The sequence below is a fragment of the Equus przewalskii genome, chromosome 1 (genome assembly GCF_037783145.1).
Source record: "Equus przewalskii isolate Varuska chromosome 1, EquPr2, whole genome shotgun sequence".
In the NCBI taxonomy this organism is placed as follows: Eukaryota; Metazoa; Chordata; class Mammalia; order Perissodactyla; family Equidae; genus Equus; species Equus przewalskii.
In genome coordinates, this window is record NC_091831.1 from 162064432 (window position 1) to 162081949 (window position 17518).

The window sequence follows — 17518 nt, forward strand, 5'->3', positions numbered from 1 at the left end:
TTTGGGAAGGGGAGGGAAATTGCACCTTTATCTCAAGGGCCTTTGCTCTTGCCATAGGGAATATCTAAAGCAGATATACAATGCATGCTCAATGGCCTCGGTCAGGCCCTTTTGGAAAGACCAGGTCAGGCCGAATTAGGTTTATACAGAATGGCTTCCTCATATACTCCAATATAGCCTATTCCTTGCCATTTTTATTTGTCAGTAAACAACTCAAGTTCTTGCCTTCCCCATTAAGAGTTTCCATAGATAAGGCCATCCCCTCTTCCTCCTGGCACAGAGAGGGAGGCATGGAGATTTCCTTCACAAATGCAACTGTCTCTCATCAAAGCGCAAGCAAATTCCACTCCTCAGAGCCTGCTTCTCATCTGCAGTTTTAAAATTAACTAGCCTAAAATCCTCATCAAAGCCATTGTAAATCCTCTCTGAAGAAGGTACCTTTATTCCAGGCTTTGTGAAGCCTGCCACCCTCAGCCCCTACCAACCACACATGCAAAATCTTTTAAAAAGTATCAAGCTGCACATAATCAAAATGCCAAAGAACACATGAAAACGTGACCCCATCAACGAGAGCCAGCAGAAATAACTCTTAGTGGGGACAGATCAGCAACTACGTGCTTGAGATTTTGGAATTATCTTGCACATAACATAATACAAACTTAAAAATGGAGGGAACAGGAAAATATGAAGTGTCATTATTGATTGGATAAAGAAATAGACAGAATTTCCAAATATAAAAAATGAAATTGTTACCAAAACGAAAGTGGGTTTTCTCCTGGCAAGTGAAATCAGACTATCCACCAGAAGGAGCTGACTCACACAGTAAGGCGTCTTTGCAGCAAATGGGAGACCATGAGGAATCATTTCTGGAGTCATGGCATCCCCGCACAAAGGGAAGCAGGGATTTTTATTTCAGATGAAGACCGGGAGTTTCAAAAGGGAGAGGTGGATGGATCTGGCCTGGTGGTGCAGGGGTTAAGTTCACACCTTCTGCTTGGTGGCCTGGGCTTTGCTGGTTCCGATCCTGGGTGTAGACATGGCACCATTTCTCAAGCCATGCTGTGGCAGGCATCCCACATATAAAGTAGAGGAAGATGTGCACTGCTGTTAGCTCAGGGCCACTCTTCCTCAGCAAAAAGAACAGGATTGGTGGCAGATGTTAGCTCAGGACTAATCTTCCTCAAAAAAGGAAAAAAGAAAGGGAGAGGTGGGTATTTGGCTGTACAGGCTCAGATGGAAAACAGGTTTCCACATACTGCAGGTTGGCCTAAGGTCCTCCTGGAGAGATGTTAGCACTTAAAATAAGGCCAAGGTCATAGGTTGGTCTGGTTCAGGGTGGTTGGTAGCATCTTCTTAACATCACAAAAGGGAAGAAAAACGATTTGGAAAAATCATTAAATGCTTTCACCCCCACCCCTCTTGAATACTTCAGGGCAATTAGTCCTGACAATATAACAAAATTAAAAACAAAGTGGGTAGATTTGCTTGCACATTGAAGACAACACATTAGAGAATTATAAAGTGGAAGAAATATGTGAAGAAATTATTAGAGCACAATATGGCAAAAACAAAACTAGTCTAGTAACTAGAAACTATTAAAGAAAAATGAACATTGTTTATTTAAAATGATAATCACGATTTCTAATGTGTTAACAAAACAGGGTAGAATTAAAATCCAAAATTGTTGGAGAAGGTAAATGAGATTAAAAGACCTGCATTTCCTGCATTTTCAGGGAGAAGGGTAAACCTACTGATTAAATTTAATCCTTGAGAAGTTGTGGAGACATCCTGTACTTTTATGTAACCACTAAAATAATATGAACAATGCATAACTTCCACATAGTAGAAGGGAAAAAAGGAAAGGTAAAAAGTAATCCATCCAAGAAAAGGTAAGAAAGAAGAGGGGAAAAAACCCATAGAATTGTTGGGAGAAACGCAAAACATAAAGTCAGAGCAGACTTAAAAGCAAATATATCCATAACTATGTCAAATGTAAGCATCCTGAATACTCCAGCTACAATTCAAAGAATCTCAAGGCAGCTGTGAAAACAAACATAAAGATGTGCTCTGTGCAATAGACAGGTCTAAAAAGTTGAAAGTAAGAGAAAGGAAATGGATCTACCATTATTGACAGTAACCATAGAAAACCATTGTAGGTGTATCAATACCAGACAAAAGTGACTTCAAATCTAAAGTGTCTGTGAAGAGAAATAGGGTCCTTACACAACGATAAACAGATCAATTAATCGGGAAGACAAAATGATTTTACATTTTAATGCACCTATTATATGGCCAGGAAATCTATAAAACGAAAATTGGAAGAACTCCAATGAGATAAATAAACCTACCATCACCTCAAGAATTATTATAGTGAGTAGACCATAAAAGAATTCCATAAGGATATAGATGATTTAAAGAAAACAAGGAACCACCTGGACCTAATAGCAGATTTAGAACATTGCATCCAATGTTAAGAAATTTTTAAAATACACACAAAACATTTGCCAAAATTGCTCATATATTGGGCCCTAAAGCTAATCTTGAGAAACTCTAAAAATGCAAATCTTTGGAATGTTTTCTGACCACAACATAATCAAGCTAGAAATCAATAAAATGGTAACTGGAAAAATTCGTATAATATTAGAAAAAAAGCAATACACTTTTAGATAACCCATAGGTCAAAATAAAATTTAAAAAGAAATAGAACATGTTTTTGGTTGAACAATAACAACATTAGTACTTATTAAAAATTGCAAAATGCAGTTAAAGCATGTAGAGAAAAATTTATAGTCTTAAAACTCACATATTAGAAAAAACTGAAATTATTGAGGTGATCGTATAACCCAAGGAAGTAGGAATTGATAAGTGAATAAATTTAATGAAACGGGAGGAAGAAATAATAAGTAGCAGAAGTTAATGAAATAGTAGGAAAACACACGAGAGAGATTTAATAAAGCAAATATTAATTATCTGAAAAGGCTGATAAAATTGACAAGCCTCTGGAGAAACTAATCATGAAAAAAGAGAGGAAGTGCGAATGTTTAAGATCGGGAACTAAAAAGGGAATATTTTTACAAAGCTGCAGACCATTAAAAGATAAGCCAAGGATCTTATTAAGATCTTCATGCTAACACATTTTAAATTTTAGACAAAATAGAAATATCACTGCCTAACACTTTCTCGAGAAGGAATTGCCACCTTAGGTAATACTGGAGCTATCAAAGAAATTGCATCAGCCATCAAATATTTTCCACATAGGGAACTGACCTAGATGGCTTCACTGTTAATTTCTACCAAAATTCAAGGAAAAAGACTTTTTTTGTTTTTTTAAAGATTTTATTTTTCCTTTTTCTCCCCAAAGACCCCTGGAACATAGCCGTATATTGTTTACTTGTGGGTCCTTCCAGTTGTGGCATGTGGGACGCTGCCTCAGTGTGGCTTGATGAGCAGCGCCATGTCCGCGCCCAGGATCTGAACAGGCGAAACCCTGGGCTGCCGCAGTGGAGCACACAAACTCAACCACTCGGCCACGGGGCCAGCCACCCCGTGGAAGGAAAACTTTTAATCTACAAATGCTTCCAGAAAAGAGAAAAAGAAGGCATGTTACCATCTCGTTCTATAAGGCTGGCATATCCTTGACACAAATAACAGGATAAGAAAGGAAAAGTACAGGTCAACCTCATGCGTGATTCATAGACACAAAACCCTAAACAATATCAACTCTCAAAACTAGTCCAACAATACATAGAAAGGTTAAAGCATCACAGGCAAGTGAAGTTTATACCAATAGTGTAGGTCTCATTTAAACTTAGAAAGATCGACTAATGCAATTTGCCACACAAACAGATCTAAGAGAAAAATCATATCATCTCACTAGACAGAAAGGCATTTGATAAAAATCAACATCCACTCATGATAACAAAGATAACCTGTTATCAGACCAAAACAGAAAGAAATTTCCTGAGTCTAACAAATGGTATCTGTAAAACCTACAGAAACCATTTAACCAACCCCTAGTCTAGTAAGATAACCAAGGTTTCCATCCTTTCCCCAAGACTGTGAGAAAGCCCTTCACTCTCGGATGCTTTGCATGCAGTGTGCGACTCTGGTGTTCTCCCAGCTCTTTCCCTTGGGCAGGCTTGAGTCTGGGAATGACCCCAAGTGGGATCCTTTCAGGAAGTCTATGGAGATTCAAGGGGGAGAATATGAAGAGTAGATCTGAGGGAGGGAGCAGGGCTGGGCTGGAATGGAGGAGCCCTGCTGGCTCTTTTTCTACCTTTAATGCCCCTTCCCTGGGCCTGGTGCTCTGACTCTCCTGTTGTTCCCATATTTGGGGCCCTGGGTTCTCTTGTTCAGGGAAGATCATCAGGGCACAGAGGCCGAGCTCCTCTCCTGCCCTGAGAGGGCACACCTGCAACCCACTGCTAAGTAGTGGGTCCAGGAGAGAGAGAGGTCCTTGTGATGGTCCCTCACTGAGCTGGAGGGGGAAAAAGCTTTGGCTTCTCCAGGTTTTGGGCAACAAGAGTCAGAAACTGTTGGATACAGTGTGGGGGTAGCAGCTTGGGCTCAAAGGATCTGTTCATTTTTAAGAAAAACTGAGAAGGAAGAAGTGATATTCCCAGTTATTCTGGGATATTGTTCCCTGTGGATGACCCCCTTTAGGCCCTCTCCCCAGGAAGAGTTTGTTCCTTCGTCCTTACTGGCCAGGACCAGACTCTCTCAGTCACTCTCTAACTTACTGATAAAGCCCCTTTTCCTTTCATGATTAAACCAGCTGGGTGCACTCTTTCTCTCTCTCTTTCTCTCTCTCTCTCTGTCTCTCTTTCTCTCTCTCTTCTTTCTTCCTCTCAGTTGATGCCCCATCTCTACTAGTTGCCCCTCCAGTTTTGGGCTTGAATGAAACAGCAAGTTCCATGAGGCGGGAAACTTGGTTCCCCGAAGGACAAGTGAGGAGCCAGATCATATCAGCCAGCCGGCTACAACCTCATCCCAATGTCCATTGTACCACAGACGAAAAGACAGCAAATGCCAAAACATTCACACTGCTGAAAGCTCACCAATTTCTGGATTTCACACTTCCAAATCCTATACAAGATTTGCTCTTGCTTGGTTCAGAGACACTGTTCTTTACAAATGCAGCTCTCTCTTAGCAAGCAATTAATTCAGATTTTGTTTCAGACATTGAATGCTCCTCTCCTCCTGTGACACACCTTGCAATTGTTCTGGAGAACTTCCATGTTCTGATGAAGCTTGCTGAGAAACTTGCTTTCTTTCTTAGCAGCTTGCTGTGAAGTAGTGGCCAACTGAGATAATGTCACATATCACATTGCATGGAATCTTTCCTTGACTTAATCCTTTTTCTGCACTGTCATTGTCAGCCTTGCACCACCCAAATAAATGGTTCCCACCATAATCTTTGCTTCAGGCTGTGCTTTCTATAGGACTTACAACAGAACAAAATGGGAAAGTAGCATTTTTGGCATTTCTTCCTTGTATCTCAAGCTGGAAGTTCAAGTTCAGAAGACATCTTCTCATAAGTTACAAACAAAATAATCCTCCTGGATATCCTTCCATTACAATCTTTTCTTCACATGGGATTCCCTTGTTGCAGCATTGGGATATTTCTACCCTCTCACTTAACCAGGGTTTATGATGGAAGGCCTTTTCTTATTCCTTTTACAAGGATTTACTGGGAAACGAACCAGAAATTTCACCTAACTCCTTTGTTAGGTAGAGTAAAGCCAGCATGGCAGCCTTACAAAGAGCATTCTGAGATTCTCAGCCTCACTGAGGGAAGGATGTTTACTTGGGCCTTCTGAAGGCAAGCATCTTGTGGGGAAAATGAGACGTCTATATTAGCAATTACTTTAGTAACAAAGGAAGAGTTGGGGCTCAGTCCTACAAAGTCACCAGAAAAAAATTATTGGCCTCAAAAGTGGTTGTATTTTCCTCCACTCTTCCACATACTTCATTCTTCCTGTTTTACAGTTGTGTGATTGTCTAACCAGAGAGTGACTAAAACAACCAAAGAATAACTGGATGTGCGCTGTGGCTGCTTGATGACAACCTTGGGGGCAGTGCACATGGAGAGCTTTATTGAATGTTGTAAAAAATGATGGAGATGATAAGACATGATGCAAAACAGAGAAGATGTGGACTTTAAGAGGAGATGGATGTGGAGTAGTAAGGAGAGAGTGGTGAGAAACAAAGTGATAGTTTATAAATTATTTGGTAGGTACTCAGAAGACTCTTGAAGAATCAGTGCTGGAAAGCAGAATGACTTTCCAGGAGCTTCTTGGGATCTCCAGAGTACCAGGCTTGGACGAATCTCTTAAAACTGACTAGTCAAAAATTAGCACATTTTCACATTTTTTTCAATCCGTGCAACAAAAACATGATCTATGACTTTTTCTGTTTCTCTATAGATATTTCACTTCTGGCATTTGCTCTCATCTTCTTTGCCTTTTTTGGATGGCTTTTAGATGGTGTGATGTGCAGCCCCCTTCTTGTAAATCACCACCTTCCACCACTAAGTTTCATTTCCAGGAACGTGACATTCTAGAAGTGAAGACCAATTGTGTAATCTTGGTATTCACTTTTTATATAAAGACGGAATTTTGTCATTTGGAATTCCAGTGAACTTCCTCTTTCCTAAGTGATTTCCATTCTCATCTTTCCTTCATTATATAAAACGACTGTATGCCCCACACCTGATGTGCCACGGCAATATTCTCATCTGAATTCTCACTTCCAAAGCAAGCTCTAGCCTGACTCAGGAGAGGACGGTATATGATATACTCAGGAAAACCTGTGTCAGGCAGACAATAGAGCATTGTGAGTGGGGTGCATATGTGCTAACCCTGTGCCATGGCATCCAGATGGAAGGCAGACATTCCAACGTGGCCTAATCAGTCATAATGTAACCTTGACACTACTTTCAATGCCCTAAATTTAATAAGAATAAAATTGTCCCCTGAAAATCTGTCATTGCAAAAATGCAAAATGCTTGGGGGATGAATTAAGGCTGAGAACTCCTTTTGATTAGCCAATAACCATAAACTTGCAGTTGTCTGCTGTCACCACAAATCACCCGTCTAAGATCTGCTGTGTCGGAAGAGCTGTTGATTCTTCACACTTGCCACTAGGTAACCTCATAAAGAGAAAACCACGGTGGGCCTTCGAGCAAAAATAGAGATGCAACTTCCTGCAAATTCTGAACCTTTCCATTGTTTGAGCCGATATGGGGAAGCCGGCCAACTCATAGGACCACTGGAGAAAAACTCCCTAAGTGAAAGGTTTTATATAAAAGAGATGGAGATGGAATGTCCAAGTCCGGGCAATTCTCTCATTTGAAAAGATACGTTGGGTACTTTCTCTGTGTGTGGTACTCTACAAAGGCCAGGGAATCAGACAGTAGCACTGACAGATTTAGTTTCTAATCTCAAGGGGTGAGTCATACTTTAGCCAAGTGTGCATACACGTATATGATTATGAACGGCAGCAAGTGCTCTGAAGGAAAAACAACTATAAGAGAACATGACAGGTTAACCTGCCCTTTTCAAGAGATAGGAAAGACCTTCCTGAGGCAGTCATATTTACCAGTCCTGCAAATGTACAGTTGAAGATGGAAAGTATTCTTTGATATGTCCAAGTAATTATCTTGAGATGACCACACACCCAGAGGTTCTGGAGTACCCGAGCATTATGAGAAATAATGAGGAGTTTTGAAAAAAGTTAATTTCTTCTATTTTCCAGAAAATATGTGGAATTCAAAGGCAATAGACAGAAACGAGTAAACTGGACTACTTGAAAATGCAAATCTTCTGTTTAACCAAAGGCAACAGCGTAATGCATAAAACAACTATGGATTGGGAGACAATATTTACAGTGATCTGTTGAAAAATAGCATCTAGAATATATCAAGAAGTCTTGAAAATCCTTAAGGAAAACAATGAAATGTAAATGTGAAAGTGATACAACAAACAACTGACAGAAGAGCAAACTCGAATGGCTAAGAAATATTTGAAAAGACGATTTCGTGGTCAGGCAATGCTAATAAAACCACAGTGATTCAGCGCTTCACACCTAGTAGACTAACACAAATTATTAAGCTTTGTAATACTAAGTATTGTTGGCAGCGTTAACTGGAACAATAACTTTGTGAAGCAACTGAGCAATTTCCAAGACAAGCGAAGGTACATACACTCTCTAACCCAGCCTTTCCACTTCAAGGATATATCCTCACATCCCTAGAGAAATTCACATCACAGAATGCTCATTGCAACCTTTTCCTATTAGCAAAAGATTGGAAAAAGCCTAAATTTCCTAAGAATGGATAAATAAATTGTGTTAATTGCATGCATTGGAATATATGCGTCCCTTAAAATGAATGAATTATACTTCCGTGTATCAACATGGAAAAATCCCCAAAATATATCATTGATTTGTTTCTTCCAGGGAGGGAAACAGGATGACTAAGGAGTCAGAGGTGAAAGGAGTAGTTTTACTTTTTAATGCTTTTGAAACCTAAATTTTACACCAAGCAAATATATTTCTTTTTAAAAGAATGCAATTAATTTTTTAAATGTTAAATAATAAACAGTTTGCAGAGTGCTGGTATAGGATAAACTACTTTTTTAAAGTTTAAAAACAGACAAAACGAAGAATGACCAGCTTACTCCTGCTCCCCTCATTGTTTCAAAACCCAGGCAGCTCACAGTTTAGCTCAGATGGAGTCCAGACTTCCTCCGTGGTTTCTAAACCTGAGTACTGCACTGGCTGGGAACAAAAGCTCTTCATTTTCTTCCATTATTTGCTTCTGACAATAAAGACAACAGGAGAAGAAAAATATAGTGAGGACCAGTGAGATAACAGACCCTACACAAGCAGGGAGGGGCTGGGGCCCCTGAGTTCTGACTCACCTTCCGCCTCCAAGGGCAAACACCTGGCGTGTGGAGCAGCCGCTGCTCTGGGCAGCCTTCTAGGGAAGCCCAGCTCCTCTGGCTGAGCTTGACAGCTCTGCTCCTTCCTTCTTCAAGACCGTTTACTTCCTTCTGTCAGAAAATTATCAAAATGTGCTTGCTGAGTTAGAACGAGGCACTTTGCTGAAATCTGTTGTATACATTATTATAATTAGTAAATATATTGGCTACTGTCTACAATGTGAGTAGCTCAGATGTCTAAGTCCTGGTGTGTCTGAATTCAGCTCTTTACTAAAGGGGAACTGACCCTTCTCTTGGGCCCCTCCAACTGGTGGATAAGGTCTCAGCTGGAATGCTCAGTTGACAGCCTCAGATCGCTGGGTTTAGTCTCTTCTCTAACTATTAAGTCCCTCCTCTTTGCCTCCCACTGACCTAGACTTTTCCTTCCCATTGGAGGCTGAGCCAGTCTTCAAATTTCCTAGCGAAGCTCACGGAGAAGAAAATATTCCTTTTCTGAACCCATTGAATGTCTATTGGATGTCCTGACGTTCTGCTGATATCTCATGATCTCTAAGGCCTGGGGCTTCTGTGTCATGACCTCCCAGGTCAGAACCAGGTGAGTGTTGGCTTATGTCCCCCTGGGCCTGCTCACAGTTCTGCCTGCTCGGGAACCTGTTCTTGCTTCTATCAAGGCCCATGTGCCTTCTAATTGGGTTAGTGTTCATGTTTCGTGAGTGTCTGTGCCCTTGAGGTGATTTTGAACTTGATATAGAAAAAGTTTAATGTCCCAGGAGGGAGATTTCCCAAATGTAACTCTTCAGATGACCCTGAACTATCCCTGCCCCATTTTTCTCCCTCAGTTCATTTAAAAGCTCTGTCACTGTTACTGCTGAAAATCATAGCACTTGTGGTAGGCAGAATCCTAAAATTAGTGCCAGTGACTCTCACCCTTGTGTCGTCTCCTCGCCTTTGAGTGTGGTTAGAATCCGTGAATATAATGAGATATCACTTCCATGACTATGTATGGTATAAAAGAGATGATCTTGGTGGGCCTAACATAATCACATGAGCCCTTCAACACCATAGACTTGTCTCTAGCTGGTTACAGAGGATTAAGTTATGGAAACTCCAAGTCTGAGGAGGATTTGATCCTGGCTTAAAGATTGAGGGTCCCATGTGGCAAGGACTGATCTAGCCTCTGGAAGCTGAGAGCTGCCCCTTGATAATAGCCAGCAAGGAGATGGGACCCTCAGTGCTACAACTGCCAGTAACTGAGTCTTGTCAACATCCTGAATAAGCCTGGCAGCTGATCTCCTCCAGATACTCCAGATGAGAGCCCAGCCTGCCTGACATCTTGACTTTGGCTTCCAGAGACCTTGAGCAGGAACCCAGCTAAGCCTGCCCAGACTTCTGATCTACAGAACTATGAGATAACAAATGGATGTTATTTTAAGTTGCTAAATTTGTAGCAGTTTGTTACACAGCAGTAGAAAATAAATAAAGCATTAATCAGAGATAATCCACATGAGAGGAAAGTGATATCTTTTTAGGGCAAAGCAAGGTGGAGAAAAGGGGACATGAAGAAAGAAGGCGACCATCACCTCCCCTGGAATGTGATCCTGAAGAAATTCTGCACTCCTCCTGTGTGAAAAGACTCCCTTTCCTTTGAATCCTCTTTTTTTCCTTTCCTTTTCTCCATTTTCTCTCATGCCTCCATCGAGATTGTGTACGTGAGATTGTATATGGAGTGTGCTTGAATGTGTGAAGAAGAGATATGGGTTGACGGATTGGGAGTATTACCTTCTGAAGCAAACAAGCTCTCCCTTCTGTTTTTTGGTCCAGTCCAGCTTTCTCTTCTTAGAGAAACTCTGGGGGAATCAGCACCTCAGTGAGGTGGGAGCTGTGAGCTATTGAGGGCCTTGTGCCATAGGAATGGGATAATGATGAGCAGATGATGTTTATAGAGCACCTATTCTTCATCAGGTACTATTTTAAGTGCTTTATCTGAACTCATTCAATCCTATAACAATCCCAGAGGCTGTAGCATTCTTATCATTCTTTTACAGTTGAGAACACCAAGGCACAGCCAGGTTAAGGAACATTTCCATGGTTGTTTTTAGCTGGTGGTGGAACCAGGATTCACACTTAGCTGCCTGACTATAGAATGTGCACCCACTACATGGAAGATCTTCATCCAAGTCAAAGTTGCTTTGGGGAAAACGTAATGTGTTGCATGTATCCTTGTGAATTACAAGCCCCCCTGACCCTTCTCTGCACCAGCCACATGGTGACTGTCTTCTGGTCCTCTTAGAGCTGCCCTCAACTCAGGACAAGTTCAGATCTCCTGCACCTCCTAGGGGAGGTCGTGAGGGAGATTAGTCTTGAGTGATTTTCTTGCATTGAGAGTATCCTTGAGCAGCTTTCAGAGTTAAATTCGGAAAGAAAAGTCTCAGACAGAAGGTTACATAGCTCACCTGGACCCCCACAGGTGGCCAGGCCATTAACAAGAAACATCAGGTCAAGGAATGAAGGAGAAGGTGGTGAGGTGGTGGGTCTGAGGGCCATGGAAACTTGCCACTGCTTGGACCTACTTCCTGAGATTCTGAGGGAAAAAACTCCTGCTGCAGTCCAAGGTGGAGCAGCCAACTCTGCCCCGGCAAGTAATCAAGAGAGATCTCTGCCCCATGTCCCTCACCCAATGAAAACAACCTCCTGGTGGTCTCAGAGCAGGCTGTCTATCATTGGCTGGGGAGACACCATAAGACTAGAGATGTTTAAGACACTGTGGTGAAGAAGTAAGATGACAGCCTTGTGGCATTTTCCACTAACTCTTCAGCTGTCACCACCCGAGGACTTGGTGCGTTGGGTGGGCAGATTTCTTCCTGTGCACAACCTCAGGTCTAGACACATGAGTCTCCTCCCTGGTGACAAAACCACCACACCAAAACACCTCTTACAGCTCCAAACTGTAGCAGTGTCCCGTTTCATACAGGGTGCAAATCTGAGCATGCAATTTTACTTCAGAGTCCATACTTGCCTGCCTTAGGAGATGAGTTTTATTATGAGCCCTTAAGCAGTCCCAAGGACTTCCTGGCTCACATTTGTGGAGAAGGCTGTGAGTCTCAGTGCCCCCAATTTTAAAATGGGGGACTTTTTTTGTCGCTGACATTGCTAGTCACCTGCCCCATATCCATCTTCCCTTCTTCCTCACAGAAGAACTCCAGTTTTTCTCAGAGCGGTAATGTACCCAGCTACACATACTCACCCTCCCACTCATTTGTATGTAGAGGTTTACAGGTGACACAATTCTAGCTCATGAAAGTCACTGACAGTGTTTCTAGGAGAGATTTTTCAAAGGGCAACTTCTCTTTCGCCTTTTATCCCTTCCTTTAATGACTGGAGGAGTTCTACTTATGATGTATGACTATGGTATGATAAAATTGAAGACTTCTGCCTCCCTCGCTCTTCCTTTTACTAGTTTGCTCTCTCTCCATCACAATGTCTTACTTCCAATCTGATTTTCTGGCTGCAGAATAGCCACTGATGCTCTGATGAAGCCTTCTCTTGGATTCACCCTTCTATCACACCTTCCAGAGGAAGTCATTAATGGGTGTGAACGCTGCAGAGACCCAGGGGATGGGAGGAGACTGCACAGAGAGAGCCATGTGTCAGCAGCAAACTGACTGTACTGATGACATGTGACCAGAGAGAGGTCTCCAAGACCCAGGCTTTGGCTGTGTTTCAGACCCTGGAACTAAATGACATGCTCCTGGTGTGAAGTTAGTCTCAAGAATGGCTAACTAATTTAAGTTCCCTGCCAGCTCAAATGTATGGCAGGCACAAGTCAAAATTACATCAATTGATAGAAACGAAGAGAGGTGATATATTTCAAATGCTGCAGTTTTTAAATTTTATACCTGTGTGTCGACAATTGTGAGCACCAAGGTATGCTTTATATCAATGTGTCATTTAGTAGTGAAAAAAAATCATTGGACAATCTAATAGGGTCTACAAACTAATAAGAGACTTGAGCAATGTTGCTGGATATACAATAAATATAAAAAAAATCAATTAGGTTCTAGACACCTATAACAAATAATCATAAAATATAGTTTTAAAAAAGTATTTTGTTTACATTAGAAACAAAATTTCCAAGATATTTAGGAATAAATAATAGGTGTGAGGATGTTTTGGAGAAAATGTTTTTAAAAAAAGAAAAGGAAAATAAATGGTGACATATACTTTGCCTGTGGATGACATGATTCAATATTCCTAAAGATGTCATTTCTCTCAGAATTAACTCACAGATGCAATAGCATTCTCATCAAAAGCCCAAGAGAGTTTCAAGCAACTTAACAACTTGTTTTTAAAACTTAAATATAAAATTAAAAGGCCTAGAAGACCCGAGAAAAAATTGAATAAGAATAAGATGAGGGCTTACCTTACCAAATATCAATATTTGTTACAAGGCTATAGTTATTAGGACAGTGCAGTATTTATACAAGGGTTAAAAAAATGGCGGGCTGGCCCAGTGGCACAGTGAAGTTTGCACACTCTGCTTCCACCGGGAGGGGTTCACGGGTTCAGACCCCAGACTCAGACCTATACACGGTTCATCAAAGCATGCTGTGACAGTGCCCTACATACAAAACAGAGGAAGATTGGCACAGATGTTAGTTCAAAGACAATCTTCCTCAAGTGAAAAGTGGAAGGTTGGCAATGGATTGTAGCTCAGGGCCAATCTTACTCATCAAAAAGAAAAATTATAATAATAAAGAAAAAATAAATAAGACAGGTGGAAGAGAGCAGAAAGTTCAGGAAAAACCTTTCTCACATTTCGACTCCATAGATTACAGAAGCCTAAAAAATTAGTAGAGAAAAGATGGACCCTGATCAATGGTGCTGAACAAGCAGGTATTCATGTGGGGAAAAATTCAGTTGCATCCCTAACTCATACCATCACCAAATAGAAATTAAAGATTATTAGATACCTGCATGTAAGAAACAAATTTTTGAAAGTGTAAAAGAAAAGGTAGACTATACTTCTGTTCGTAAGGTAGCGATGTTTCCTTAATGAGATGCAAAGGGCACAAACCAAAAAGGAAAATACTAATTTATTTGCCTAAGTGGAAAAAAAAAAGTCTGCATACTAAAGAAACCATAAGGAGGACTGGCCTGCTCAGGCCTGTGGCCCCCACGGCCCATGGTAATGTAGCTTTCTCCCTCCACTTCAAAGGTGATGTCAGGAAGTCCACCTGCAGCACGCTGTTGGCAGCACCTGCCTCAGAAGCAGCATCTGACAGACGAGGCTGCCCTGGGAACACATGGCAGAGAGGAGGCAGCAGAGCAGCTTGCTCTCAGACCTTCTACTCGTAGGCGGGGGACTCACCTCCTCTCTGCATGACAGTGTGGCTGTGTGACTGAACTCCCCAAAATGTTACTCTGGGAGATACAGAAAAGTTAAATTTATCACTCTGGGGTAGGGAGTGCCTTCTATTTCAAGTCTTCTTATCCATGCCCACTTTCCTCTTCACTTTTATTGACCCAAAGGATAATTGTTAACCGCCTTCCTACCCCACAATATTATTTATTGTAATCTAAGGTTTAGGGTGTTTATCTGGAACAGGAAATATTGTCAAACTGGTCAATCATGCAGGCACTAGTCACGTGGAAAATTTCCCAGCTACATGCCTGGAACAAAACTCCTGCTTCATAAACTTGTGTGACATCTAAATCACTACAATGTTAAATATTCTGGTAAAAATTATGACATTTTCAACATGGACCAGTCATGCTCTCAGATGGCTCCTGTCGTGAGCTCACATGGCCTTGAGTTACCAGGAACTGAGGGAGCTCCCCTGGGCTGTGGCCCCTGGGCAGAGGACAGGGGTCCCCGCAGGGGTCTCAGGAGGTGTCAGTTTTCTGCGGCCCCTCACCTTCCCCGGCAGTGAGCAGCCATCAGAACAAAGTCCTCTTGCACAAGGACACCGTGACACCTCTTTTTGTTCTAAAGCAGAAACTGAACAAACATGATGTAGGGGTGGGAGTGGGGCTTGGCCTCATGTCCTCCGATGATGTCCTCTGAAAGAAAAGACTGGAAGATGTGCTGTCTAGGAGTGGCTGTGTTCAGGAGGGAAGGCTCTGGAAGGTGGTGATTGAGGGTGGGGACTACGGTGCCCTGCGGACACCAGGGGAGAGTCCTCCCAGGTTCTCCTTGCAGCAGAATAACCTTTTCTGAATGTCAAGCCTCAGAACCTCTTGTGAGAAAAGGGAGGACTGTGCTTGTTATCCCTGTCCTATTTCAGACCATGTATGGCAGACATAAGAGCTGTCTTCACCATGGTGGAGCCAAGAGGATCGTGGACAGGGCTCCGCTATGCCTTCTGTCTCAGTGAGTCTCCTAACCCCTCAGAGCCTCTGCTAATGTCTCAACTGGTGCCCGTATCTAAGAATCTATCCTTGAGCTTATTGTGCTGGATTTCCTCAAATCCTCATGTCCGAGGGTCTAACCCATCCTAGGATCTCAGTAGACATTTTTTGGCTGCATGAATGAATGTCCTTCACTTAGCTTTAGGCTTAGGTTTGGTGGGGATCTTGCTGGTGGGATTGAAGGTCATTGGCCTGGAGAGGGGACACTGTGTGGAGCAGCCGAAGGCCTGAGATAACAGGGGGAGGTGGGGCTGAAAATGTGCTGCCCAGGACCACAGCAGAGCCATGGCAACGGGGCGCCGTGCATGCAGTGATCCAGCCCCTTCAGAGATCAGCTGCTCCCTGGGCTTCTCTCCTCGGTGGCGGTGAGGGAGTGAAGTTACCAGGAAATGAAACTTAATCTTAAACTGGGTCCAGGACACCTCTCATTACTGCACCTGATTTTTCTGAACTGCCCTTTCTTGGGTTGGAGTGAAGGATTTTAATTACTTGTGATTTGTAGCTTCATGTCCTCGGCCAGATGCCTTTCTATGAACAACCCACTTCCTAGGTGATAAGAGAGAGGCTTACATACTAAACCTTCTAGTGAACAGCCTTCCTTCCTGCCATCCTTTGTGAGTGTCTATGAAGCATCAGAATTATTAGTGTAGGTTTGGGATAGAGGCTGGCATCAAGAAAGTTCTTGGGTGCAAACTGAGGAAAATCCCTGACTGTGCTGGGCAGAAGGGTGAGGAGTCCAGAGGGTTTTGTGAGATGGGCTGGGGTTTCCTGAATGGGGATGGTCACTCACATGTCTCAGCCTCAGGAGGCAGAAGAAATGCTAACAGAAGCAGGAGTGGCTGCATCCTTCCTGAAGTTTTGCCTTCAGAGCTGCTGTTATTACTTCTTTCCAGACACACAGTCCCCAAGGGGAGGGCAGGAGGGGTGGCTCAAGAGCTCACAGACCTCCTAGACCTGTGCTCCTCTGGTTTTCTTTTGTCATCTGCAAGGTGGCTTGTTGAAGTTCTCTGGCTTGGCTTAGGTGACACTAACACTGTCATCAACCACACTTGCACTCCCAGTGCTGAGTCACAACGTGAAAGCAAGAAGAAAGAAGAAGAAAGTGAAGCCTGTGCTGCAGCCAGCAGAGGAGCTGGACTCCAAAAGCCCCTCAGTGACTGAATCTAGCATGTCTTCATTTCTCAGCTCTTGGTTCCTTTTCCATCCTGATGAAGTCATGAATAACTATTTAGGAAGCTTGCTCCAAGGAGATGAGTGAGATGGCTCCTGTCCTTGAGAAGATGGCGGTCGCCTTGAGTAGACTGAGAATGTGTGGCTAGAGTGTAGGCCAGTAGGGGCTGTGGTGGGGGTCTGCTTGGTGGTGGGACGTAGAGTCTGGACCTGCCTTAGGGGCATGTAGAGCTGGACACTCGCAGCCAGCCACAGTGGTAACCTCACTGCCTCTCTGACCACAAGTTCAGCTTCCTATTTTGGAATATTTAGAATCCCCTCTTTAAATGTAAATATCCTGTGACAAAGAGAGCTTCATTTATCCCACAATTTTGAATAAAATCCTGGACTTGATATTCACTGGACCAAAACAAACCATCATTGAGTCCATCAGAATTGAATGCCTAAGTGGTTTATGCTTGAGTCATTTGGCACCCCTGGACCACCCAAATCATGGTGTCTGTTTTCTGAAGAGCGAGTTCCCCTTGAGAAATGCTGGTTACTGTGACAGATGGGGAAATGGATGCCGATCATCCAAATAATTAATATCCACTAAGTACTCTCTCTCCTGGGCCCAGTGAATCATGGCTCTGATGTCCCTGGGCCTAACGATTACAAGTATTTGCCAACAGATTATCCCAACATCCTCTCCAGTATGATGACAGATGAAAACAAGAGATTACCAATTCTAAACAGTCTTATCCCAATTCTGTTAAAGCAACGGAACATTATGAAGACACAGAAAAAGAGGGGAAGGCATCCTGCTTAAGCACTAATGATGATGATCTCGTTGTGGCGAAATTCTTTGGAATTTTAATGTTCTTATTGCTCTGTTCTTCTTTTAACTGTCTTTCTCTGCTGAACATGTATTACTTTTCTACCCAGTAAACATTGTCCCGTAGTCGAAGCACACTCATCAATGACAAACATTCAGCAGACAACGTCTTTCTAGTCCAGCC

The 17518-nt window shown here is 42.5% G+C and overlaps 1 protein-coding gene across 2 annotated transcripts in view; it reads right to left on the reverse strand.

Moving 5' to 3' along the window:
* LOC103543772 (granzyme B-like) overlaps positions 1 to 16210 on the reverse strand; it is a 40114-nt gene extending 23904 nt beyond the window's left edge. Inside the window, exons 1-2 of one of the 2 annotated variants that reach the window (XM_070627983.1) lie at positions 8922 to 9057; positions 8718 to 8818 (exon numbers count right to left, since the gene is read on the reverse strand). Coding sequence is in view for 1 of the 2 variants with exons in the window: in XM_070627994.1 (XP_070484095.1) it covers positions 16141 to 16195 (55 nt within the window). In the remaining variant the exon portion in view is untranslated. Of the gene's footprint in view, positions 1 to 8717; positions 8819 to 8921; positions 9058 to 16140 lie in introns of those variants that run through there. The other variant, XM_070627994.1, reaches the window with a different exon arrangement.
* Positions 16211 to 17518: the final 1308 nt, after the last annotated feature.